General features: G+C 42.1%; 1 protein-coding gene across 1 annotated transcript in view; it reads left to right on the top strand.

Annotated features, from left to right (window-relative positions):
- Nucleotides 1-26,408, top strand: part of LOC147726801 (V-type proton ATPase subunit S1-like protein) — a 186,774-nt gene that overhangs the window by 112,878 nt on the left and 47,488 nt on the right. Inside the window, exon 5 of the mRNA XM_086962992.1 lies at nucleotides 17,996-18,046. Within this exon, the coding sequence (XP_086819118.1) occupies nucleotides 17,996-18,046 (51 nt within the window). The remainder of the gene's footprint in view (nucleotides 1-17,995; nucleotides 18,047-26,408) is intronic.

A 26,408-nucleotide genomic window follows, 5' to 3' on the forward strand; every position in this document is an offset into this window, starting at 1 on the left:
ACCATACAAGCCCTTGCGGCTTCATTAGCTGCCATAGAGTATGACTTAGACCCCAGTTGGAATGGACAGGATAAAAAAACAAAAGTTACACAAACCTCACATATGCATGCTACAGATGGCTGACCTACAGAACAGACAGGTTTTTACGAGCCAAGACAGCAGAGCTGTTGCTTACGTTACAGATTCCACAAGGGCTTGAACATCAGTCGTGTCTCTAAATATACATAAATATTGCACGTTCAATCCTGAGACATCATATGTATGTAGTGCTGATAATGTCATGAAAAGCGGTCAAGGTAGATGATGAAACGCTGTCATTTGAGTAATGAAATAACTGACTGAGCAACAAGGAAGTGCCCTGTGGGAGCAAGGAAATAATAAAAACATCAGCAGTTAGAGTCCACAACTCTGCAGCTCAAATATCCACCTCCTTTTTTGTTTTTCAATAGACACATTTTTGCCCCAATCAATGACATAACTTTCTGAAAATAAGTCAATTTTGCTCTTAAGTATTACTTTGTCGTTTTATCAAATAAACCAATTTTCAGCTAACAACTGTCTTTGTGGCCTTCCCTTACATACACCGCTTGGCCTCAAATACTAGATTTTTATTTTTTTCAAACAAGCACGTTTTGTCCCTAAATGTAAAACCTTCTCTTTCTGTAATCACTGACAGTTTCACTCCATCAGATAACTACATCATGAAAGTAAAAAGATTAATGTAGTCCTTAAATATCAACTTCTCATCATATACTTACAGTTACTTCCCACGGACATGAACAGATATTTGCTCCCATTCTTATTTAGATCCCCATATGCTCAGGACCAGCATCACACAGCCAATATAAGCCATCCTGCCAGCAATGTCCACCAACAAACCAGGGATGTGTGCCATCATATCACCAATAACATGATGGCCAGTGATTTACCTTGGATGACTACTATTATGCCACAAATGGCCATAGTGCGAAAGCGATGGCAAATATTATGCGTGACGGGGTACCTACCATCATGTCACTAATGGACAGTGGGGCATCAGTATGCCTTGCATGCCCTGTAAATGACAATGCCTTTTATCTGTTTCAAAAACCTGCAATAATTAAAGGCATTGTCATTTACAATACCAATAGGTCAGCGTTTCGAAAATGCGACAGCTATTGCATTGCAAATGCTTGTTAATATATATGTCTCCTCTAGGGTAGGCCCTAAACAGCCTACAGGGCAAGGTGCAGTGCATTTGAAAAGTTGGAGATATATTTTTTATGTTTTACATGTCCTGGTAGTGAAAAACTATTAAATTCGTTTTTCACTACTGCAAGGCCTGCCTCTCCCATAGGATAAAATTGGGTTAACTTGTTACATTTGATACATGATACCTTTCAATTTACAGCAGATAGGAAGTTCAGGATAGGTGTCTATAGAATTGTAATTTAAAATCTCTTCAATGGCAAATTTAGATTTAAAGTCACAATTCTGAAATTGCCACTTTTAGAAAGTTGGCATTTTTTGCATAACCATTTGATATCTGCAGTCTGTTTCCTGGGCCACATGACTAGGTGTAGGTGGCAATTGGTCTTTGTATATTGCTTCCAGCCTGTGAGACAAAGAAGCATTGGTGTTTTTAAAAAAAAAAATTTTTAGTCCTCATTTTGCGACATATATGTTTAAGGTTTTACTCGGGAACCCATTCCATCCAAACATTTTATACCTTCACGACCTCTTATTGGTCTATCTGAGGAGGGGTGTTTCTCACATCCGTTGTTTTTAGGATTCGGGAGCTCCTGTGACCTTTACCATAATCAATAATTCTGGTTACGTGAGAATGAGCTAGCCTTCCTGGCTACTCGACGGGAATGATTCCAGTCTGAATTATTGTCTCCGCTTTAATCATAGGACTTTGTTTTTCGAGACCACATTCGCTCATTAAGAGTCCTGCTCCAAATTATAAAAGTTTTCCCAGATTTCCCAAAAATTAAACTTTTTACCCGGTTTCCCTTGTCTGTCATTTCTATTAGTTTTTATTACTGAGTTTAGCCAATCCCCATGCTGAGGCGGTGTTGGTTTAATCCAATTTATACAAATTTGACGTCTAGCCAGAAGTATCAGTACAAACAATAGGCTTTCTTGGTTTTTAGTTAACTTAACCAATTCGTTATTCAAGTCAATCCCAAAAATAATAAGAGTTATACTTACATTTACTTGTTTTCCCAGAGCCAATGATATCATCTTACCCACTTCTTTCCAGAAGGTGTCTATCATGGGGCAGTCTATAAACATATGTAGATCGTTTGCCCTTTCCAGTCCGCATTTTGGGCAAGCTTTGACGGTGGCACCTTTGAATTTAGATAATTTTTTAGGGGTCTAATATGCCCTATGTATTGTAAAAAGATGATTTCTCTTCAGCGCGGCTGGTTTTATGTGAGACCAACACTTTTCCAACGATTTTGTCCAAATGTTATATACATCTACATCTGGTATGTCATTTCTCCATAATGTATCTGGAATCTGTACATCTTCTTCTCCTGCTGTGATTAAAGCCCAGTACCACCTAGATATTTCCTTTTTTATTGGGGAGGATTTCAGCATTTCTTTCTCCATGTTTTCATTTCCTTCTTTTTTATCTGTGATCGATTTTGCCCAGCTTGTCAATTGATAGTACTTAAATTTGGACACTGTTTCGTTTGTATTTATAGCTAACTGGTTCCAGGGGATTATGATACTTCCTGTCATCAGTTTACCCCATTTCACAATTCCATTTTCCTTTAAAGGGAGGGCCAAGGAGTCTTTTAAACATTCTGGAGTGCCTGGCGAATCCCAGATAGGGGCATGTGAGCTATAGTATGGTATGTTTAAGGTGCTTCTAACTTGGTACCATATTTTTGCTGCATTAATTAATATCTTCAGTTTTATTTTCTTGAAGAATTTTGGGTGTCCAAATTTATATAGGAAATGATCACACCTGTCAGTCATGATTTGCATATATTCAGGGAGAAACTGGGAGGTCTTAAGAAGTGGTCTCATATTTTTAAATTGGAATGCCTTACAGTATTCAATAAGATCAGGACTTGCTATTCCCCCTTCAAGTTTTCCTCTCCTTAGTTTTTTCCAAGATATCCTTGCTCCTTTCGATGACCAAATAAAACTTGTGATTTTTCCGTGTATCTTCTTCAAGGCATCTCTCTTGAATTCCAGTGGAATTGTATTAAATAGATAGGTGAATTTAGGCACAATAGACATTTTAACTATATTTGATCTCCCCAGGAAACTAAGAGGTAGCCCATCCCATACTTTGAGTAATTTCGTGGTTTCAATGGCGATTCTATTCAGATTTATCTGTGGTATTTTTTCTATGTCTTTCACTAATGTGATACCTAAGTATTTTATTTTCTCTTTTGTATATGGATTGTTGACAGTTGTGTTCCAGCTCATAGCCTCGGTTTTTTCTTGATTTGTAAGGTATCCTGATACTGTTCCGAACTTGGTTATTGTGGACTCTATTGCAACCGAAGAGCTATTATAGTCATTTGTAAAAATTATCTTTTGTTTTTTAAATAGCACGCACAAAAACAGTATAATTTTTCAGTGATGCAGTACCCACAGGTGTCTGTACCCTAGTGTACAGGGGCCGTATGCTGAGGACACGCTGCGACGATCTTCAGATAATGTGAAGTGCCTTGGATGCTCCTTACAGCTCTCGCTTCCAGCTCCGGAGGTTTTATTCACAGACACACCATCCGGGTCCAGTGCCCGTCTGTTAAGTGTTTGTGAAAACAATACATTTTACATCACAGATACACAAATAAATTGGCAAAAAAACATACTAATGTAATTTTAGTTCAAATAATATGTGTGCATATTATGGCAAGAGTGTCAAAATGTATGGTAGTTTATAAAGCACGATGCTACTCTAATGTAGCATGTCTTTAGCTTCAAAGACATACGTCTTATGAGCACTGCATATTCTCAAACTTTACCATACAAGCCCTTGCGGCTTCATTAGCTGCCATAGAGTATGACTTAGACCCCAGTTGGAATGGACAGGATAAAAAAACAAAAGTTACACAAACCTCACATATGCATGCTACAGATGGCTGACCTACAGAACAGACAGGTTTTTACGAGCCAAGACAGCAGAGCTGTTGCTTACGTTACAGATTCCACAAGGGCTTGAACATCAGTCGTGTCTCTAAATATACATAAATATTGCACGTTCAATCCTGAGACATCATATGTATGTAGTGCTGATAATGTCATGAAAAGCGGTCAAGGTAGATGATGAAACGCTGTCATTTGAGTAATGAAATAACTGACTAAGCAACAAGGAAGTGCCCTGTGGGAGCAAGGAAATAATAAAAACATCAGCAGTTAGAGTCCACAACTCTGCAGCTCAAATATCCACCTCCTTTTTTGTTTTTCAATAGACACATTTTTGCCCCAATCAATGACATAACTTTCTGAAAATAAGTCAATTTTGCTCTTAAGTATTACTTTGTCGTTTTATCAAATAAACCAATTTTCAGCTAACAACTGTCTTTGTGGCCTTCCCTTACATACACCGCTTGCCCTCAAATACTAGATTTTTATTTTTTTCAAACAAGCACGTTTTGTCCCTAAATGTAAAACCTTCTCTTTCTGTAATCACTGACAGTTTCACTCCATCAGATAACTACATCATGAAAGTAAAAAGATTAATGTAGTCCTTAAATATCAACTTCTCATCATATACTTACAGTTACTTCCCACGGACATGAACAGATATTTGCTCCCATTCTTATTTAGATCCCCATATGCTCAGGACCAGCATCACACAGCCAATATAAGCCATCCTGCCAGCAATGTCCACCAACAAACCAGGGATGTGTGCCATCATATCACCAATAACATGATGGCCAGTGATTTACCTTGGATGACTACTATTATGCCACAAATGGCCATAGTGCGAAAGCGATGGCAAATATTATGCGTGACGGGGTACCTACCATCATGTCACTAATGGACAGTGGGGCATCAGTATGCCTTGCATGCCCTGTAAATGACAATGCCTTTTATCTGTTTCAAAAACCTGCAATAATAAAAGGCATTGTCATTTACAATACCAATAGGTCAGCGTTTCGAAAATGCGAGAGCTATTGCATTGCAAATGCTTGTTAATATATATGTCTCCTCTAGGGTAGGCCCTAAACAGCCTACAGGGCAAGGTGCAGTGCATTTGAAAAGTTGGAGATATATTTTTTATGTTTTACATGTCCTGGTAGTGAAAAACTATTAAATTCGTTTTTCACTACTGCAAGGCCTGCCTCTCCCATAGGATAAAATTGGGTTAACTTGTTACATTTGATACATGATACCTTTCAATTTACAGCAGATAGGAAGTTCAGGATAGGTGTCTATAGAATTGTAATTTAAAATCTCTTCAATGGCAAATTTAGATTTAAAGTCACAATTCTGAAATTGCCACTTTTAGAAAGTTGGCATTTTTTGCATAACCATTTGATATCTGCAGTCTGTTTCCTGGGCCACATGACTAGGTGTAGGTGGCAATTGGTCTTTGTATATTGCTTCCAGCCTGTGAGACAAAGAAGCATTGGTGTTGGCAGGATTGACCATTTATGACTTGATAAGTGGGGGAGCTGTCACCTTCCACACTTGCACATCACAAAGGCTCTGCCCACGCACATTCACAAAGGGTTTGGCACTAGTTTATTGTGACCACAACCAAACTGGGGGCCAGGGCAGGGAGGCAGGAATCCCAAGCACCCCTGAAGGTGGAAGCCTCAAGAACCTGGTTCTACTTCTTAGTAAGCACCAGATATAAATATTGGACCCTCATACCCAACTCCTAAGTACACCTCTGATCCTGTGCAAGATTCAGAAGGACTGCTGTGTCCCTCTGCAAGACAGGCTGCTACTTTGTTGCCCTGCTGCCTGAGTAGAGGACTGGGCCTGCATCTTGAACCCAAACCACCAGAGTGGCTCCACGGGCCAGTTGGCATCATTGATCAAAGCATCAGGGACAGAAAAGTCTCCAACTACCTTGATCCAAGCAACTAGACTCTATCTGCTGAAAGTCCCACTCCCCCTTCCCCAAGTGGTGCCACCACATCCTGGACCCTTGGAAGTGGGCTTGAAGGTGCTCTGCCAGCCCAGCTGCGGTGCTCTGAGCAGAATCAACGCAGTGCGATGCATCTCTTTGCTCCAGCTTCGGAACTGGCACGCCCCAACGCATCCCCAACTTCGAACCTCAAATCACAGCCTGCAGTCTCTTCTGAACTGCAGCTGCGCGATGCATCCCCAAAGCAGACCTTTGCATAGTAATCCCCTCGTTGACGGCATCCTTGACGCTCTGCAACTTTTTCTGAACTGCCGGCGGGTGATGCATCTTCGGTGCAGGACCTCACATTGCAAGCCCCTCACTAACGGCATCCTCGATGATGACTCAGGACTCTGCATCGCGGCCTTGCAGCTTCTGGACCCACTGCTGTACTTCGCAACCTCGATGCAGCATCTCGCAACGCTCCGCAAACAGGGATTTAGGGTACTTTGTCCAGCAGCCCAAACTGATTCCCTGTATACGGCCCATGTTCCATTACAGTTGGCCTGAACTTATGACTTTTTCCCTGTCTGGTGCGACCAGATAACCATAGTTGGTGTTTTATGCTTCTAGGAACAATTCTTACTTAAAACTTTGAAATCGCTTTATCTTTGGTTCTACTAATTGGATTTTTGTTGTTTTGGTCTCAAATGATTTATTAAAGGTTACTTCATTCTTCTAAGTTGGTGTGAGACATTTCTTGTGTTGTATTTTCCACTTTGTTATTATTTGAATTGCTGAAAAAATACTTTGCACATTGCCTCGAAGTTAAACCTGACTGATTTGTGCTAGGCTACCAAAGGGCTAATCACAGGTCAATATGGAGTTTGCTTGTGTCTTCATCCTGACAGGTGTTGTGGCTGATGCTTGAGTAGGGTTTCAGCCCCCTCAACCAGTAACCCAATTTCCAGCAGAAGAGGAAATATGTTTCTATGGAAGATTGCAGGAGGAATAATAGAGCATGTCGCGCAATATGAATATTTAGGAGTGCCAATAAAAAGCGAAATGAATTTGATAACACAATTAGAGAAATTAAAATTCATTTACCTGAGAACAAGTGGTGGATTCTGAAAGTTTAGTTTAGAAGGTTTTATGGAATTCACAGCACCGCCTAATGCAGTTATGAATGTCTTTTGTACTAAAATAAATTACACAGCAACCTTCCCTATGGGCTACCTAGGCCCTACCTTAGGGGTCACTTATTTCTAATGAAAGGGGTGTTTAGGCTTGGAGGGGGATTTTAATGCAGAGTTAACATGGCAGTTTAAAACTGCATTCAGACTGCAATGGGAAGCTTGGGACATAATGTTATATATTGCACATTAACTCATTACTACAATAGGGCAAAAATAACAATTTGGAGGAATAAAAATGCTAAGGGGTAGCTTTGTTAAGCATGGCTCTCACTGAGAACCACTAGTGTGAACCCTACATTCTAAGTCTGGTTATTCACTGCTATGACATAGCAACAGTGGGTTCTCTGAGTGACACAATAGACACCTTGAACTTCGTTCTTCTTGTCTGTTTGATATCACTCAGAAGCCCTTGGTGAAAAACATCATTATTTACTTTTATCCATCTATAATTCCGTACATGATCTGGAACAATACACTACAGCATCGGTCTTCAAACTGTGGGGCGCGCCCCCCTGGGGGGGCGCAGCATCCCCTCAGGGGGGGGGGGGGCGCGCACTCCACCCCACCACTTAACCTTCAAGTTCCATTGTTCCTTCCAGAGGCCCATTAATTAGGCTTCGTGTGTCACGGGCTGCTGCAGCAGCTCGAGCTGCTGGAGGCTCGGCAGGGCAGTGCCTGGAGTCTTATCTCCGGCACGCCCAAGTTTTTCACAGGTCTTTAAAGACCATGTGCAACACATGTATATCGTGGGCCTCCCCTGGAGCATAATTTCAGTCTCCCTGGTTATAAATAGCTCTCAAATTAACTGTTAAACTAAAGACAGCAGCGTTTAATAACAAGACAATTTTGACTTTGCAATAATATAATTTCCTGTGGAGAAGAGTGCAGAGGTTGTTTATAATGGGATTGTATATTGCATTCAAGAGTTACCTGCGCCAAAAGTTCATATTTTTGATTTTCTCAAGGGCTGCATGTACTGTTACTAGTCGCATTACTGAAATCTTGTGGATATAAACGGTCGCGGCAGCTGCTTGAGAGTAAGATATTCCCTTTGGCACCCTATGCAAATTTTATCCCGCTCCGAACTTAGTAGGATCCCTGCGCTGTCTGACAAATGCAGCCAATGCTGCCACTCCGATTTTCGTTTGCTTCAAAAACTATTTCAAATCGTACAAAGGTTAAGGTCTCACTAAAAGAACTAGCATCATGTAAAATAAAACACCTGACCCCAGACAGTATCTTTTTATGTAGTATTTTTTGTTTGACCTTTACTACTGTTTCGATGTCGCAGGTAAAGGGACAGGACTACGTGTTTAGCGCTTTACCCAGGCTCCACTACCTCAGTGAATGGACTTGACCCAGCATCAGAGCTGAGGTGAGCCTGGTGCTTCCTTAAATGAACTCTGAACATTCGTGTCCATATTTCACCCATGTTCCTATGTGTAGCCAGCTATACACCTTGTGTAATTGACCTGCCAGACACGAGTTGAGCACTACTAAACTTGATACATTTTTTGGGAGGGTTACATATATCCAGCCCTAAAATGATTTTCATATTTCACTATACTAATTCACCACTAAACCTTTATGGGTTTCCGGAGAAGCGTTCTAATCACCCAAAAAGCGCTTCGACGCCTCGTCAGGGGTAGGCGCTATATAAATGCAAATACAATATTTACATACCTTTGTAAACTGGTTACAAAGGCTGTTTGTTTTCTGGTTCGAGTACCCCATGGGCCCCCACTCTGCCTATTTCTCCCATTTGGATTTTACTTTTTACTACCTTAGTGTGAGAATGTATTTAATTAAAAGAAATATATAAAGTAGGGTTACAAAACGAAAAATGCCAGCCATGTGTTGTTTAAAGAGCCTGCAAAGGCCTTGTCTTCACACTAAATAGGTTTATAAATAAAATAGTATGTATACATTTGCAATGTGACTTTTCAATCTTTGTTTTCTTTATCAGTCATGGATCATTCAGGCAGCCCTAGAACACCATTAAAATGCTTTCTGTTCAAAGCATGCACAGATAAGTGCTGAAAATAAGCTTTAGGGAACTGCTTATTTTTGTACCAACTGGGACATCAATATAATGTGCTGGCAACCCTAATCACAAGACTGGAAGTTTGTTTCAGGATGAGCACAATATTTATTTCCTCCACCCTTGATCTCTGGACACTGAATAATGCCATAAAAGCAATAGTGTAACTTGTATCTGAAACCCTATGCCATCCCTCAATAACATGCTGATTAACTTCAGCTGTGTCTGGGAATGCAACCTGCATTCAGACAACTTACTCCTCATTCTCGCACTATATAAAACAGCAAAAAATATATTACAAACTTTTGTGAGCACTCCCGTTTCCGGGTACTGCTCAAGACTGGAAGTGGAGCACAACCTAAGGATGGCAGAAGCAAGAATCCATCCACAAATTGACTGTCTCTGTGGAGAAAAACAGGCACACCCCAAACCTGTGTTTTGGGAATGTTTTTACTAATCTATCCTAAACGTTGTATTTCATGTGAAAAATAAAGCACCAATGTAATTTTTTTGGGCGCTGCAGGAGGGAATGGCCATCAATGATGCAGAGTACCAGCTTCCAGAACTTTTTTGCCAGGTGGTGGGGGCGGGGGGGGGGGGGGGAGGAGGGGCTCGACATGTACAAAAGTTTAGATGGGGGGCTCAGCCGACAAAAGTTTGAAGACCTCTGCACTACAGGCTGTTATCTATCTAGAAATGGGACAACTCAAGTGCAATGTAATCTATTTTTTAAAAACATGATTTTAGAAAAAGGTAATCTTTTAATTTTTAGGCCTGACTTTCAAAGTGCAGTATGAAGTAGTTTGGTCAGAGCATGAGTTTTACTACAAATTATTTTCCCCCACAACATAATCTTGCTACTTCTGTGAAACCGCACATTATATATACCTTATTACGTTGTACAATTCGTTGTGTTCGCCAGAAAAGATGTGATTCAGAGGCTTTGCCCCGGGATTAAAGGACATGGCCATCTGCCAATGATGTGTGCTAGGATAGAATTGGTGCATGGGGTAGCTTTGTTGGTTGAGTAGGTTTTTGGGTGAGGAAATCCGAGTTTTGATTTCTGCCATGGTTGATTGGTTTGAAAAGTGCTCTGCTTCTGTTTTGAGACGTCAGTTATGTGTTTTTTTCCTGCGGTGAAGAGTGTAGAACTTTTATTCTTACTCTTACACAAACTCTGGGTTTACTTTTTGCCATGTCTTTTCTTGTGTAGCGAAAGTTTGTTTACTGTCCATTCAATTATGGCTATACAAGAGTGCAAATGTTTTTGGTATTCATAATGCATGGCTTCTGGGAGGGAGATCTGGGTGCCATTTTTCTGTAGGGTGCAGTTAAGAGTCCGTTAGAAAGTTTACGTCGACTGTGGAGTCAGTTATAAATTCCAGGGTTGAGAACTTTTTGGAGACTGTATAGAGAATTCCTTGAACAAGTGCTACTGTTTGTTTGGGCGCTGATTTTCTTTAGTAGGTGCAGTGTGCTAGTGGAGAATTTGGATAGCAGTGTGGCTAGAGCAGTCAAATGTCATAGGCAGTGGCTGCCGAGGGTCTAATTGAGGTGAAGAGTGTTGCAGTTTGTGTGGATTGGTTAGACAACTTGTGATTTGAGCAGATTCATAAACAAAACAGTTGCAAAACTCTCCGTCCATTGTTTTGGTGTAGGAGTATTTTGGTTGTCTAAGATATTGAATGAAGATTTAGTTTTTATGGTTTATTGAATGAGGTGGGGATGAAGTCTTTGATTTCCGTGAATAGTTTGCTTTCTGTGGTTGGTCTGTACATTAGGTGGAACATGACTGTTGGGGGGTGCGGGGGGCGGAGCTAGATGAGGTGATCCACTGTGAAGGATCCTGGATTGTACAAGGCCAGGATGGCTTGTGATTGTGAATAACAACAAGCCCTCCTTTGTTCTGGTGTATTGAACTGGGATGTTGAATACTGTTCCTAATGAGATAAGATTTCAAGTTTGGGTGTTCGCCTTGTTTCTGTGATGCAGATTAGACCTGGCTGGCATGTTATAACTGATGGGATGTGGCATGGTGTTTTGCAGAGAGTATATCAATGAGCATGAGATGGAGTGTGTGTTCTGTGGCTTGGCTTCTCCCCCACGATGTCCGATGCGGAGGAGGGGAGGGTCTAGCGCATTTCTCTTTCTGGTGAACCCTTTGGTAATCACACCAGGATTGGCTGCCCTTTGGCAGGTGCACACTGGCTGCCACTACTCCTCGCACTCCCCATCCCCACCTGATATCACTTTACTTCTGGACCTAAAAGGAGTAATAGTAGCCTGCAAGTGGGCCTCCTTAAAACAATTTTCCAGCTCTGACTAAGGACAAGATGTTATGCAATACCATAGCTACATAATGGGCTCCACTTACTAGCATTTTTGCACACTAATATGTAGATCAGGTCACAAAATAGGCTTTGGGATTCTAAATTTCATATCGGTGTTCACCAAATCAGAAAGTGTTGCAAAGTGTATTTATAATTGTGAAAAATCAACCACTGTGATATGTTTCCACTTTTTTATAGGCCTAGGGTTAGTTTCAGGAAAGGAGAAGAGTTTGGTTTGGGTGCCCATTCAAACTGTATAGAACTGTATTAGCCCTCTTCTGCCATTGGTTTGTATGAGTGTCATTTATGCTATGCTTCCTTCGATGATCGCATATAACAGGGAGTAATTGGTCAGCCTGCTTCTGCCATTGGCTCTATTGCCTTGTGAATGACCGTGTTTGTCTCATCACAAGCACACATTCACCTCAGGGCCGGGGCTATTGGGCCAGTCCTTTTAGTTTTCATTTTTTACTTTCATAGGTCCCCTTCATTTATTTCCTTCTCTTTTTATATCCATTTTTTAGAGCGTACTACAGTTCCACCCAGATGGTTCAGAATGGGCCACATGCTTGTCGCTCATTTAATCTGCAGTGCATCACATCCCACATGGCTACTGCTTATAAACCAGGAGACCATATTGAAACGGCATTGGTCATAGGGTAGTACTGACTTAAAATTCCAAGGCGATGGCTCCAAACCTGGCGGCCAGGCTAGATCTTCAGAGCATCCATACATTACGTACAATAACATTGTAAAGACGGCCACAGGCTGATTTGTTTGCAATAAGAAATACAATTAAACATATGTCTGACAGATCCAGATAGCAGCATGTTTTTTTGTACTTTTATTATTTGAACTCATTTCGCTAATGGTGTTGTTAGTGCATATTTTATTGTGTAAGTGGGTGAATGTAAGAACGAGGCAATGAATGGATGTATGAATGCAAGTATCAGTGACAGAGTGCATGTATGGTGCCTTATAAGTGCCTAAACTAAGCAATGTCTGAAGAAGCACTTTAATTTATAAGCCACACCTATTGGCATTACCCGCCTTTAATAGAGCTTTTTTGGCAAGACTATTGTTGATGCCGGTCTGAGAACTGACCTATTCCATCAGCAACTAGAAAAATGTATCTTCCCCATTGGCACTAACCAGATATTTAATTGACTGCCATTTGACAGTCTTAGTAAATATATGAAGTGGAAGGACAATAAGAAGTGGTAACCTGGCAGATCTAGTTGAAATTCAACCAATGCACATCTTCTGGAAAGATTAGGCATTTTAAAAAGATTATACGTGACTAGTTTTGGAAGATTTGTTACAGAGAATTCCATAAGCCCTCTTGTCTACTACCTCTTTAGGTACTCAGACCATAGATTGCTTTTTATTTCGCATTGCATGTATCTCCCCCGCCCCCATAGTATTTCTACTTAACCAGTCATCAAATCGTCTCTAGTAGAGCCAGTTGCTTAATGGCGTTTTTGAAAAGTTTCTTATTAAATGTACTAGGCAAGCAGGAAGTCAATAGCCCCCATAGGATACCAAGAAGCTCCCACTATTTGATGGCTGACTGTTAGATCTGCATTGCTTCCCTCCGGATGCGGACGGACAAAATGTCACTCCTTCTTCAATGTTGACTGCCACACGGCTCTATGGAGCGGAAGATGCAGCTGCTTTCCTGTTCTGTTTCTTTCCCTTATGCACTTTCTCTTTCTCTATTCTTACTATTTCAGATGTTTTCATGCACAGCCCCCGCCACCCCCACCCACCTCAGGGATGTGGGTTTGATCTTATCAAAGCCCAGACCAAGAGCCTACCAAATCTCCCTAATGTCTTACCACTCTCTCTACCCAATTGTGAAGAATTTGCCTCCTTCTTTGCCTCTAAGACGGAGTCCATTAAATCAGATCTACTCAAAGACCTTCAATCCGTCCCAGACCTGGTAAAGAACCCTTTGCTGCCCGGGGCTGGTGCCCAAGCTAAATTTAAACTAAAAAACAATGCTACTTGGTCCCACTTCAACACCTACAATGAGGATACCATTTTAAAGACGCTAACCTCCTTGAAACCTTCCAATCACTTCATAGACCAGCTCCCAGCAAATTACCTAAAAGACTTTGGGCCAGATGTAGGAGCCCAAATACCGGTCGGTAACGGCCGAATCCGGCCGTTACCGACCGGTATTTGGTGATTGGGATGTAGGGGCATATTTTTACAGATTCGGTAAATTTACTAAATCGGTAAATTTACTGATTCTGTAAAATACCGAATCGGTAATTTTAACGAATCAGTAAAACCCAGATGTAGGTGGGACTCTTCTGAGTCCCAAAGGCCTTTCAGATTCGGTATTTTACCACCCAATCCAATTGGGTGGTAAAATACCGAATCCTGGTGTGCATGCACATGTGTGCATGCACACCTGTGCAATGTGACACACAGACATGCCCTTAGGGCATGTCTGTGTGCCACATGGCACACAAGTCCGGAATTGGGGTGCTAGAGTGTGTCAAAGTGACACCCCCTGCACCCTTGCAGGATTCAGTATTTACCGATTCGGTAAATACCGAATCGGTATTGCCCATTGATTCCTATGGGCTTCATGATTCGGTAATTCTCAATTTGGCATTACCTACAACTCCCCCCTTCATATTTACCGACTCTTAAATACCGAATCGGTAACATTCGGTATTTAAGAGTCGGTAAATATGAATTACCTACATCTGGCCCTTAATTCCTTTGTTACTACCACTCTGGACTAAGATCATTAATACGCCCCTCCTTCAAGGATCCATCCCAGACAGCTTGAAATCAGGTAAGGTCTCACCTATCCTTAAGAAACCAACTGCTGACCCCTCGGACCCAAATAACTATCATCCGATCTTTAACATTCCTATGCTTGCCAAACTCTTGGAAAAATGCGTTAACATTCAGCTGAACAACCACATTGATCATTTTAACCTACTGAACCAATTCCAATCAGGCTTCAGAGCAGGTCACAGCACTGAATCAGCCATGACTCATGAATTAGACGACACCCTAAAAATCCTAGACCGAAACGAAGCCTGTCTACTAATCCTACTCGACTTGTCTTCAGCCTTTGACACTGTCAAACACGACAACCTGCTCGATCTCTTGAAGCACAGAATAGGAATGTCTGGAACAGTATTTAAATGGTTCGCCACTTTCCTCCATAATAGATCACAAAGTTTTATGGTCATCCAATCCCTGTCTAACCCCAGGCCAGTCACTTTAAGAGTTCCACAAGGCTCCTTCCTCTCTCCCACCCTTTTCAACTTTTTTATGGAACCACTTACCGATCTTCTCAGTCTGGCCAAGATTCACTTTCATATGTATGCAGACGACACCCAAATCTACAATAAGATCCACTCACTTGATGACATCAAATCGCTCAACTCCTCCCTACCCCAGAAATGGCTGGCCGAAAACCATTTGAAACTAAACTCCCTCAAAACGGAATTCCTCTTAATCGCTCCCACTAACAAAACTCCCACTATCCTGGAGTGGATGAAACACTTAACAGCCCTCAATGGTCAACCTCTCGTTGTGGACTCAGCAAAATCGCTAGGGGTAACGCTTGACAGTAACCTAACAATGCAGAAACATATCAGCGTCTCAACCAAAGGAGCTAACTTCCACCTGAAGACCCTACGAAAACTGAAACCCTTTCTGCCTGCACACGATTTCAAACAAGCAGTTCAAGCCTTTGTAATCCCTCGTGTGGAATACGGGGCGGTAACCTTATGCGGCCTCCCAAGGACATCGACAGCACCGCTAAGAGCCACAATCACCTCAGCTGCAAGACTCATCACGGGCTCCAAGAGAAACTCCCCACATATCCCCAGACTTGAGAGCCCTCAACTGGCTACCATTTGAAGCCAAAATCCATCTCAAAATAGCTTGAATGAGACACAAGGCCCTCTACCACAACGCCCCACTCTATCTAGGTCAGAAACTAGTGCTCTCGGTGGGCAGCAGAGCCTCAAGGAGTGCCAAGACTCCTCTGCTAAAACGCCAACGATATGCCAAGAAAAAAACCTATTACTGATCCTTCTCTGGTGTGGCTCCTAGGATCTGGAATGCTTTACCTATTGAAACAAGAATGACCCCTTCCTCTGCCGCATTAAAAATAGAAGTGAAAGCGATCCTCATGGCTAAATTCACGTGAACTCTATAACTGTTTTTCTGTATTGTATTTGTATCCTGTTTTCTATGCTCCATAGTTTGACCTTCGGTCAGCTTAATCTATGCTACTATTTGCTTTGTATTACTGTTTTCTCTTAGAACGTGTGATGTTATTTCGTTCTTCCCACGTATGGCCTGTGAAGAGCTCTGTTACTCGTAACAGACTTGTTCGCGCTATATAAAACCTTCAAAATAGAATAAATAAAATACGATAACAGAATATGGTGCTCTAGATAGCTTTAGTTTCTGTCTATGTATGCCCTTTTCCTACCTCTTGTTTTTATATCTAATTACTTTTACCATACAAGAATGGTTGACTGTTGGAAGTAAAGTAAACTTGAACGTGCGTCCCTGTACTTCCCCAAGAGCTGGTGACAAAGACAGAAAGTCTGTCTTGATATAGATGGACTCGAGTTGGAGTCGCCAGAGACGCAATACGAAAAAAGGAAACACCAAGCAAGGCAATACCACCCAAATGAATCTTGTCCATCCACTTCTTTTATGAATCCACTTAGGAGCGTGACGTCTCTTCCTCATCTCCTTAGAATAAGTTGTTGATATTACTCATGATATCATGCAAAAACAAGCAGACAACAGCTCTTGCAGGGAACATTGGCTCCCAGCAGTTCATAGGCCTTTATAACATTGCCTTGTATTAAGTCCCTCTTTACAAATCAGAGACTACTTGTGTGACTGTAGTATTTCTTCGACGTTATATATACTCACTGCTCTGGCAACAGTGCTTTTGTTTGTTGCTACCAAGGATGCAAGCAGTTACTCTGTTTCTGTTCATTTCTAAAACTCAATTAAAGGGCCCATCTATCTCTAAGCCCACAAACACAAAATAGTGGAATCGTGTTTACTACAGATGAACTATATTGCGGTTTGTCCAGGAGGGAAAGTGAAGCATAGAAGGCCACACTTAAATCCTGTATGCACCAGCGTATGTAGAGTAGCAGTAACCCCTGATGACGGCAGGGCCGGCTCTAGGCTCATGGTGGCCCTGTGCAGGGAGCGTAGGTGGGGGCCCGCTCTGTCTTGTACTTTAGTATATCTTATGGCTCTGGAGATCGGCGCTAGGACTTGTCTGCGTGTGCTCAACAGTGCCTGTAATATTCACACTCATCACAGTCACAGATTGAAAATAAATTAATTCGATCTTTGTTGTGTCTATACCTGCAGTGCAAGTCCGCTGTCCGCTGAGACTCTCAGTCTCACCGTTCCAAATAGGGTCGGGGAAAGAGTCGAGATGCCGGAGTAGGACAGAGGTGTTCCTGAATGATCGTCGGCGGTGGCGTTGGTATTAATGTTTATTCTCACACACGATGACGACGCACGCACTCTTCCTGGCGCCGGGACTCGTGACCAGACCACCATGGCGCGTCACAGCGAGAGCAGCAGGTGCAGTTGCGCATTGCGCACAGTGCGCAGGGGGCTGTCCCAGGGCCGTCACGTCATTGGTAGTAGGCTAAGATTGACGGCCCTGGGACCCAAACTGCAGGCTGGCTGGGCGGCAAGTTAGTGAAAGTAAAACAACAACGCTGCCATTGCTAGGGGTAGGAGCCCGGTGGAAGCTCAGGAAGTCCAGGGAAATCTTTGATGAGGCCGAAGATTTCCTTGCTGAAGTTAGTGCCGGCATAAATACTGTATGCATAAACATTATATGCATAAACCTTATATGCAGAGTATAAGATGCTATTTATTCCGATTGTTGTGGAGAGGGGGAGCATTAGAGCACACTAAAGGCTTCACCTCCCATGAATTGTGGCCCCGCCACGCACAAAACAATTAGAAATTCGAGGCCGCCAAATCCTGCCAGGGGCCCGCCACTGCCACGAACGATCCTTCCGATTCGATCCTCATCCGTGGCTGGCGGCCCCTGGGGTTTGGCGGCCCTGTGCAGGTGCACACTTTGCACATGCCTAGGGCCGGACCTGATGACGGAATGCATGAGGTCACAGTGTTCAGGGCTGAGCCCAGCTACGCTCCACGCTTCTAGTGGAGTGGCGATGAGGAATTTACCTACATTTTGTATCATGTGATCCTGTTAACACACTGTGCACCTGTGAGACTAATGAGTCTAAATAGGACTGCTTTTTTTCATTAATTTATCCAAAATGGTATTTAAAGGACCTGTGATCTTGAGTGAACGGTTGTTAATATATTTTGTTTGGCTCTCTTTTGTTCATTTTAGCCTTTCGCTTAAGTTTGGCGACATCGGGAGTCTGAAAGGACTTATTATCAGGTATGTTTCAAATAAATGAACAACAGCATAAAAGTTGAGATGGATTTAGGGCCATTTCAGCCTCTAGTTGTCATACCGTTATTCGTTGTCTTTATTTGCATTAGTGCTTCTCTTCACCTAATACTCTGTGCTCTTTGTTTTGACGCATTTTAAAAACTTTGATTGGTATTAAGGAAAAAGCTGTGGCTGCAAAAGTGGGAGGATAAAGGGATACCTCTCTCTCTCTCTCTCTCTCTCTCTCTCCCTCCCTCCCGCTTTCTCTCTCTCTCCCTCTCTCCTAATGCTTCCATTTGCTCTTTTTCTGACTTATGTGACAAACAAACCTTCATATTAAGGAGGTGAACCTTTGCTTGCTATACTACTAAGTGGGTAAGGATGGTGGCATAAAGGGATGATCCACTATAAGATCAAGGCAAGTTACCAGGTTTCTTCAGGTATGCCATCAGACAAGGCTTATTCTGTCTCTGATTCTCTGTATGCACATTTTGTAGACGCTGGGCACCGAAGAGCACAGCAAATTGTAAGCTTCACCTCAAGTCTCATGTTTGTAAGGGAGTATTAAAATGAAAGATTGACAAGATCAGTTCAGAACCTGTCTGTCAGGTAAATTAGAGCAGCTTTAAGTTTTAGTGGTACTGGACAAATTTCCCAGTTTCATATTGGAGCAGTGGGCTTATATGGGATCCAGCACAATTATACTGCGGTACACGTTGTAGGGTCTTGTAAATATGAATAGTGGGACAATTCTGGTCCCTGATGGACCCCGTAGGAGAATGATGTAATTATTTGGGTGTGTCTGGATGTGGTTAATAAAGTTTATGATGCAATGTGTACAATTAGTTAACAGTTGTCTCTGAAGAATGAAGATGTGCACCACAGAGCTCCATGTGTGGCATGGTCATTTGCATACTACCAGGCTGGGGAGGACGCTACAACTGGTGATAAGTTAGGGGATCTGCAACCCAAAATAACGAGAGTGCTGTCCATGAGAGTTTGCCGATGTCCAGAAAACTGCTCTTGCATGCCATGTGCGCCTCAGTCAAAGTGAAGCAGTCGACAGTTGGTGTAAGTGGAGTCAGAGCGCCAGTCCAGCCAGTGCAAGACCTTCGAAGAAAGTGAAGGCCCTACGGAAAGGTCAGTCACAGTCACCCCGGAACCTGCTGATAAGTCTGAAAGAAGAGTTACTGCGCCACATCATAACACAGAGCCGGCATACATATAGTACAGTAGCACTAAAGGCAGTGACAACCAGGTACAGGGAAGCACAGAAGGCCATGATAGCCATGTACAGAAAAGTGCACCAAGGAAAGCAGAGGCGTCTAGGCAGAAAGAACATAATTGTACTCACCAACAAGAAGGAAGAACGAGTCATCCAGCATTGAGTCGAGTTCTGGCTGGGGACCGTTTAAAGTAGCATCCACAACAATACAAGTGAATTCAGAGGTTTGTGCTTATGGAACCATTGGTACCTGAAGCGGCAACCACCAAAGTTGCCGGTTGGGCTCACCACAATGTAAAAGTCTTCAAGATTTGAAGGGTTCCGATGGCTGCAAAGACCAGTGTCAAATATAGCAACACTGCCTTTATGAAATCATTGCTTTCCTTTGATACACCCAATTTCATCGATGTGCTAAAGGAAACAAATGACAAAGAGCTCATCAAATACTCATAAGAACCTTGCAGATGATGGTGTGAAAGAAGTCCTAAAGAAAATACCACAAGCTGATGAAACATCTTACCGTCAGATTAAGGCAGCAGTATGAATCAAGTTAAATCCAATGCCGAACGTTGGCTATGAAAGGTACATCTCCAATCAAGCCTGACAGCAAGCCAAAGAAACGATGGATGAGATTGCTGAAAGACTTGAGGCCCTTATCAAGCATTGCAAATTCAATGAATTCAATGATGAAGAAACCATCTGCCTCAGAGTCATCGATCGTTGCCTTTCCGACACATTCAGACAACGGATGCTATACAAGACATTCAGTCTGGAGAGGACAATCTAGTGATATGGAAGCTGGAGTAGCCCAGAGAGAATCAGCATTCTACGTGAAAAGTAGGCAGAAACACAAGGTCGAGGGCCATAAAGTGATGTCTCAGAGGAAAAAGAAATTGTGTTTCTAATGCGGATTCTCTTTTCCGCACGAAGGTAAATGTTCTGCCATTGGAAAAACATGTAAAGGCTGCGGGAAAGAAAACCATTTTGTAACAGCTGACAAAGCATAAGAGAAACTGACTGTCACATTGAAAAGACTAAATGGATGCCAGAAAGTTTCAGAAACTTTCTAGCCACACCCACAAGACCAAGTAGCGACACCAATTGAGGCAAGTGGAAATTAAATGAGATTGATCGTCATCGAATTTATCTCCCAAAGGTTCTTCAATGTCATTGTCGAGTGACAGTAAAGAATATGACTGCGGTATGATGTTGTTGACTGGTGAACGACGTGATCAATTCGGTTTGGCTTCATGTAGAGAAAAGTCCAAGTGAGAGCGTCACAAGAAACAAACATGTTCCTTTGCACATTGCCCCAAGATCACACTAAAGGTGAATTGTTGTTCCGTACATTTTATCATAGACAGTGGTGCATTGATAAACATAATGCCGGCAGAGAAGTACAATGAACTGACGCTGGTGCCCGTCTCACACCTTGGAAGACTAACGTATACATGTGGGCTGCCTCCATGCTATTGCAAAGTCAAGGATCATTTGTAGCAACAATGCAGCACAAGAAATTGAAAGTACAAGTATGAATTCATGTTTTTAAAGGTACTTTGTCAACTGAATGTTTACCCAGTTTCAGTACTGCTGCAGACATGGGCTTGATTTCCATCAACTATGAGATAAATGCACATGCCGACATAGAAGTCAGTTCCCATCATTGTTTCATTACTAGGGAAACTTAAGACCATGAAAGTAAAACTTCTTATCAATGAGGACATTTGTTCTGTTACTCAACGACATCGTCGAATTGCATTTCACTTGCAGGAAGCCGTTGAGAAAGAACTGGAAACGGTGATAAAGCACAATATCATTGAACGTCCATAGTTGTAGAGCCCAAAAAGGACAGTGAAGGTGCATTGCACATCTGTTTGTTTACATGCGGCAAGCTAACAGGGCAATTGAGAGAGAACAATTCCCAGGTCTGTACATTGAAGATATGATTCCACAGTTGAATGGTGCCAAAGTTTTCTCTCAACTTGATCTGAACAAGGGGTATCATCAACTTAAACTAGAGAAAAACTGTAGATAGAAAACCACCTTTTCGACCCATATTACTTTGTTCAGATATAAAAGACTACGTTTTGGGGTGCCAACAGCTGCAGAACTTTTTCAGGATGTCATTGTCTGCCTAATACAGCCTGTCACACATGCTTTTAATTATACGGATGATATACTGGTATTTAGGGCCACTCAAAAGGAACACAACCAAGCCACTCAAAAGGAACACAACCAAGTATGCTGCTTGCTGGCTGATGCTGGTATCACTTTGAATGCAAAAAAAGTGTGGGTTTCACAAAACAAAATTAAAATTATTTGGGTATATTTTCTCTGAAAAGGGGATGGCACCAGATCTGGCTAAAGTATGAGCCTAATCACCCACTACTGCACCACAAGATGTGACCTTTCTGCGATCCTTGCATGTCATGTCCAGTTAATGTTCTAGGTATATTTGTGATTTTCCAAACGTGATGTGGGGAGGGTCACCTACCCACCAAAATGTGCGCACAATATCTCATGAAACACTAGGTTTCTTCACAAAGTTCAAATTTATTTAATTCAATGTTCGTGCTCCAATCAAAGAGCTTCATTCAATTCATGTTCAAATTAAATTTCATATGCTGGCATAATAAGCATCTTATGTCGCAATTAGTCAATATTGTTCACAGTTATTCATCAGTACCCAATGCATTTCGGGTCACCAAAGCAGGACCCTTCGTCAGGGGTAGCGCACTGTAACAATCCGTGTCTATACTCTACTCGTACATGCAGGCATTGGGCGAGAAGAGTATAGACACGGATTGTTCCAGTGCGCTACCCCTGACGAAGGGTCCTGCTTTGGTGACCCAAAATGCATTGGGTACTGATGAATAACTGTGAAGAATATTGACTAATTGCAACATAAGATGCTTATTATACCAGCATATGAAATTTAATTTGAACATGGAATTGAATGAAGCTCTTTGATTGGAGCACGAACATTGAATTAAATACATTTGAACTTTGTGAAGAAACCTAGTGTTTCATGAGATATTGTGCGCACATTTTGGTGGGTAGGTGACCCTCCCCACATCACGTTTGGATATTTAAAGGCACGGGCAGACGCCGTGCGACAAATGAAGCGCCAAATCAAACAGATTTAACGAATTGAAATTAAGAATTAAGAATTTAAGAGAAAAACAAGTGCACAGGGATAATACCAATTGCATATTTGTGATTTTGCCACAGTCAGTGCCCCGTTGAGAAACATACAATTGAGAACTCTACTGGAATGGCCTACTTTGATCCAAAACTTCATACTGAGATTGTAGTACAAGCCAGCCCAGTGGGGTTGGGTGCGATCCTTGCCCAGCACAGTGGACATGACATCACTCCAAGGCACATTAAGGCTTATGCGAGCAGAAGTCTGCTGCAGACCAAACGTGGGAGCCTGGGAAAGAAAGTCTAGCTGTAGTGTGGGCTTGTGAACACTTCCATGTATTTCCATACAGAAGGCAATTCACCCTTGTCACCGATCACCAGGCGTTGCTTACTGTTTTTGCAATTCAAAAGCAAAGATCCCCCCTCTTATCTAGAGGTGGGGGTTACAATTGCAAAAATATGATTACACTATTGTGCATAGGTCAGGGAAAGATAAAAATCCCGCAGACTACTTTTCACGAGTACCAGTGCAATGTCTAAAGTGGCTGGGGCCTATTTTAACTTTTTAATCAAGTCAAGCAAGTCAAGTTACTATGTCACAACGGTGACGGATATCTCGTCTGACGAAATATAAATCCTATAGGATACAATGGCTGATGGGATAACCGTCACTGTTGTGACTGAGTAACCCGTTCGTCGAGATCTGATTTAGATCTATAATGTCAAATTCCTTATTTGCTCATCTTAACTGGAAGCATTAAAGCATCTTGCACATGCCTCAGTCCATATTCTTTTCTTGCTTATAGATTCAGCCAGGTTACAGGTGGAGTATCAGACTTTACACACAACCTGCATGCACAAACCAGCACTGCAAAGAAATGCCAATCCCCATATTAAAGGCTAGTAAAGCTGCCACCATACATTCAGATACATACTTTTGTGGCCATTCATTCCAAGACCGAGATCAGATTTGACAGAGGCATTTTGCCAACAATCTTTCATTTAAATATCTCACCTTTCCTCCTCCATAGACAATTTGTACTGCTGTGGGAACAAATTTTCAAGAATGGAAACCTTCGTACACCCTATACCTTCTGGCAAGGGAGATAAACAAGCTATTTACTTCTAACTATTGACATCATTCATATATTCTACACCTGTATTCCTAGACATATATATTTGGCTCAAACTGTCAAGGCATTGCCAGACCATTTCTTTATAACACTACTGTCTCAAATGTTCTTTATCTAAGTAGTAGAAAGAGCCTTTTTTATACTGTTAATAGTTTCTTGATATAATCTCATGAAGGTATTCACTTCAATTACATTCAATAAATGGGTTTCTCTTTATTAGATACATATATACTAAGCCTACAGCTGATTGGAGGAGTTGTTACATTTCCAACAGTTCCCATTAAACAATATACATCTATACATATATCTATACCTATATCTATACCTCTATCTACCTCTGGTAGTAGTCCCTCCTGCTGCCAATACTTCTTATTTCCTTGTATTGCACAAGCGTGCTGTTTTGGGAGGTGCCTGGCTCCTGTAGCACCATCTTTGAATGGTGTCTACTAACTGTTTTTAAACTTTCTTTCATGATTTTATTTCTCATCTGTAAATTTCCTATTAATCTGTGTTACTGGTAGCTGACTTTGCACAGGGAGTTTGCTTTGCCCTCACCTTTGTAGTTAATTTCCTACGGAACGGGCGTATCAGCACTTCCTCCATGCCCTTTACCACGCCCATTGGTCGCCGGGGCTCAAAACAGTCTGCATGTCCGTGCAGATCTCTGGTAGGAGTCGCTCCTGCTGCCAATACTTTTTATTTTCTTGTATTGCATGAGCGTGCTGTTTTGAGAGGTGCCTGACTCCCATAGCGCCATCTTAGAATGGTGTCTACCAACTGTTTTTAAACTTTCTTTCATGATTTTATTTCTCATCTGTTAATTTCGTATTAATCATTGTGTTACCGGTAGCTGACTGCACAAGGGAGCTTGTGAAGGTCAGCAGGGGTTGCTGGACCATATTTTTAGTTTGCTTTGCCCTCACCTTCATAGTTAATTTCCTCCCGAACATGTGTAGCAGCGCTTCCGCCATGCCCCTCACCACGTCCCTTGGATGCCGGGCTGAAAACAGGATCAACAGCGTGTCTACACAGCGGGTGCACCATTGGCGCGCCAAAGGCGTGTCAAAGACAAGCCCGTCTGCGCCCGGACCACGCTCAGTGCCAGCCCCCATGCCGGTCTGCCTCTCAGCCCTCCCCCACTTATAGATACTCCAGAAATTAGTTACTTGGGCTAAATTCAGCAGGCAGGGCATGCTCTGGTCCCACACTATCTCCACCTGAGGATTCATCCCACAAGGTTTGTCCAGTTTGTATGCTCACGCTGACCAGTCATAAAATTGACTCACTTAGGCAAGACAAATCACTGATACCCTGCACCCCACCTTCCAAGGTAGTTAAATGTATGCTCATTGATGCTCGCTCTCTGGTGAAAAACGACATAGAAATCGCAGACTTTCTAGAAAGTTTTAATTTAGATTTGGCCTTTATCTCGAAAATGTGGGCAGACTCCTCTTCAGATCCAGATCTTATTTCAGCAACCTCCCCTGGATACTCTCTGATCAGACTTGATCAAATAGGTAAAAGAGGTGGTGGGCTGGCAATTCTTTGTAAAGATCAGTTCATAGTCAGGCACGACCCCTTGCCTAACACAACTGATTACGAAGAGCTTGTCTTCAAAATAGCTCTTTTGAATCAGTACTCTTTTAATGGGGCTCTTATTTAAAGACCGCCTGGCCGCAGAAATCTCTTTTTAGGAAGGAACAACACTCTATGGTTCATCAAAGCCAACTGCTTTGACTTCACCATTTTGAGTGAGTTTAATTTGCACTTGGAGAATAATAAGGATACAGACACTATTGATCTCTTTTCCTATTTATCACTTTTGGGACTTTCGCAGCTAGTTCATGATCCCACACACTCAGGGGGTCGCACATTAGATAGACATTTTTCAGAAAGCCCCTTTATTCAGGCCACCTCGTCCCTGCCGGTTACATGGTCAGACCACAGGGCAGTGATGTTTTAATTTAATCTGATAAACCAGCCCTCTGAAGAGATCCTAGCTCCGCCGGTATCCAACCATCATCTTTGGTCTTTCCGCAGACCAGTTCGCTGACTCTCTAATGAGGCTGAAAGCAATATCTGACATTGACACAGCAACAGAATCGTATCATCAATGCATCAGTGCAAGCATTAAGAAACTTGCTACTTTAAAACGTGACAACAATAACAGATCCTCACCATCTGAACCTTGGTTTGACAAGGAACTTAGAATCCACAAGCAATTATGTAGAAGATTAGAAAGGAAATGGTGTGCCAACTACAGATTAGAAGACAAAATCATATACAAAGCGTCGACTCTAACTTATAAAAAATTGTTGACTAAAGCTAAGATTAACTACTTTATTAATACCATCAAAACTGCCATTAATATCCCGAAAGAGCTCCTTGCTACAGTGACCAAATTGAGTAAACTACCAGAAACTAAAAACTGGAATACAGATAAATCTTTTTGCAAAAAACTAGCTCCCTATTTTAAAGATAAAATAGAAATCATCTTTACTATTTTTGCCATGAGTCAAACCTCTGATGATGAGTGCAGGATTGATATCACGCTGGATGATCTGCTGGGCGATGCCGGGAATCTCAACAACGTTAGGGGGGAGCAAACTTAGCTGCCGAAGACCCAGAACCCCTTCCGCTCAGGGATGGTATTCTTTAATCATTTACTCCCCTCACAGATAAAAAGGTTGCCACCCTTTTTAGCCAAATAAAACCTGGGTCATCCCTCGACCCTTGACCACAAAGAGTCCTGCACCTAATTTCAGATGTTGTCCCTGACAATCTCCTAACCATCTTCAATCAGATGTTTTCTCTAAGATACTTTCACAAAAAAATGGAAGATTGATTCTATTCTTCCACTTCTGAA

This window comes from Lissotriton vulgaris, chromosome 3_1 (genome assembly GCF_964263255.1).
Source record: "Lissotriton vulgaris chromosome 3_1, aLisVul1.2, whole genome shotgun sequence".
NCBI lineage: Eukaryota > Metazoa > Chordata > Amphibia > Caudata > Salamandridae > Lissotriton > Lissotriton vulgaris.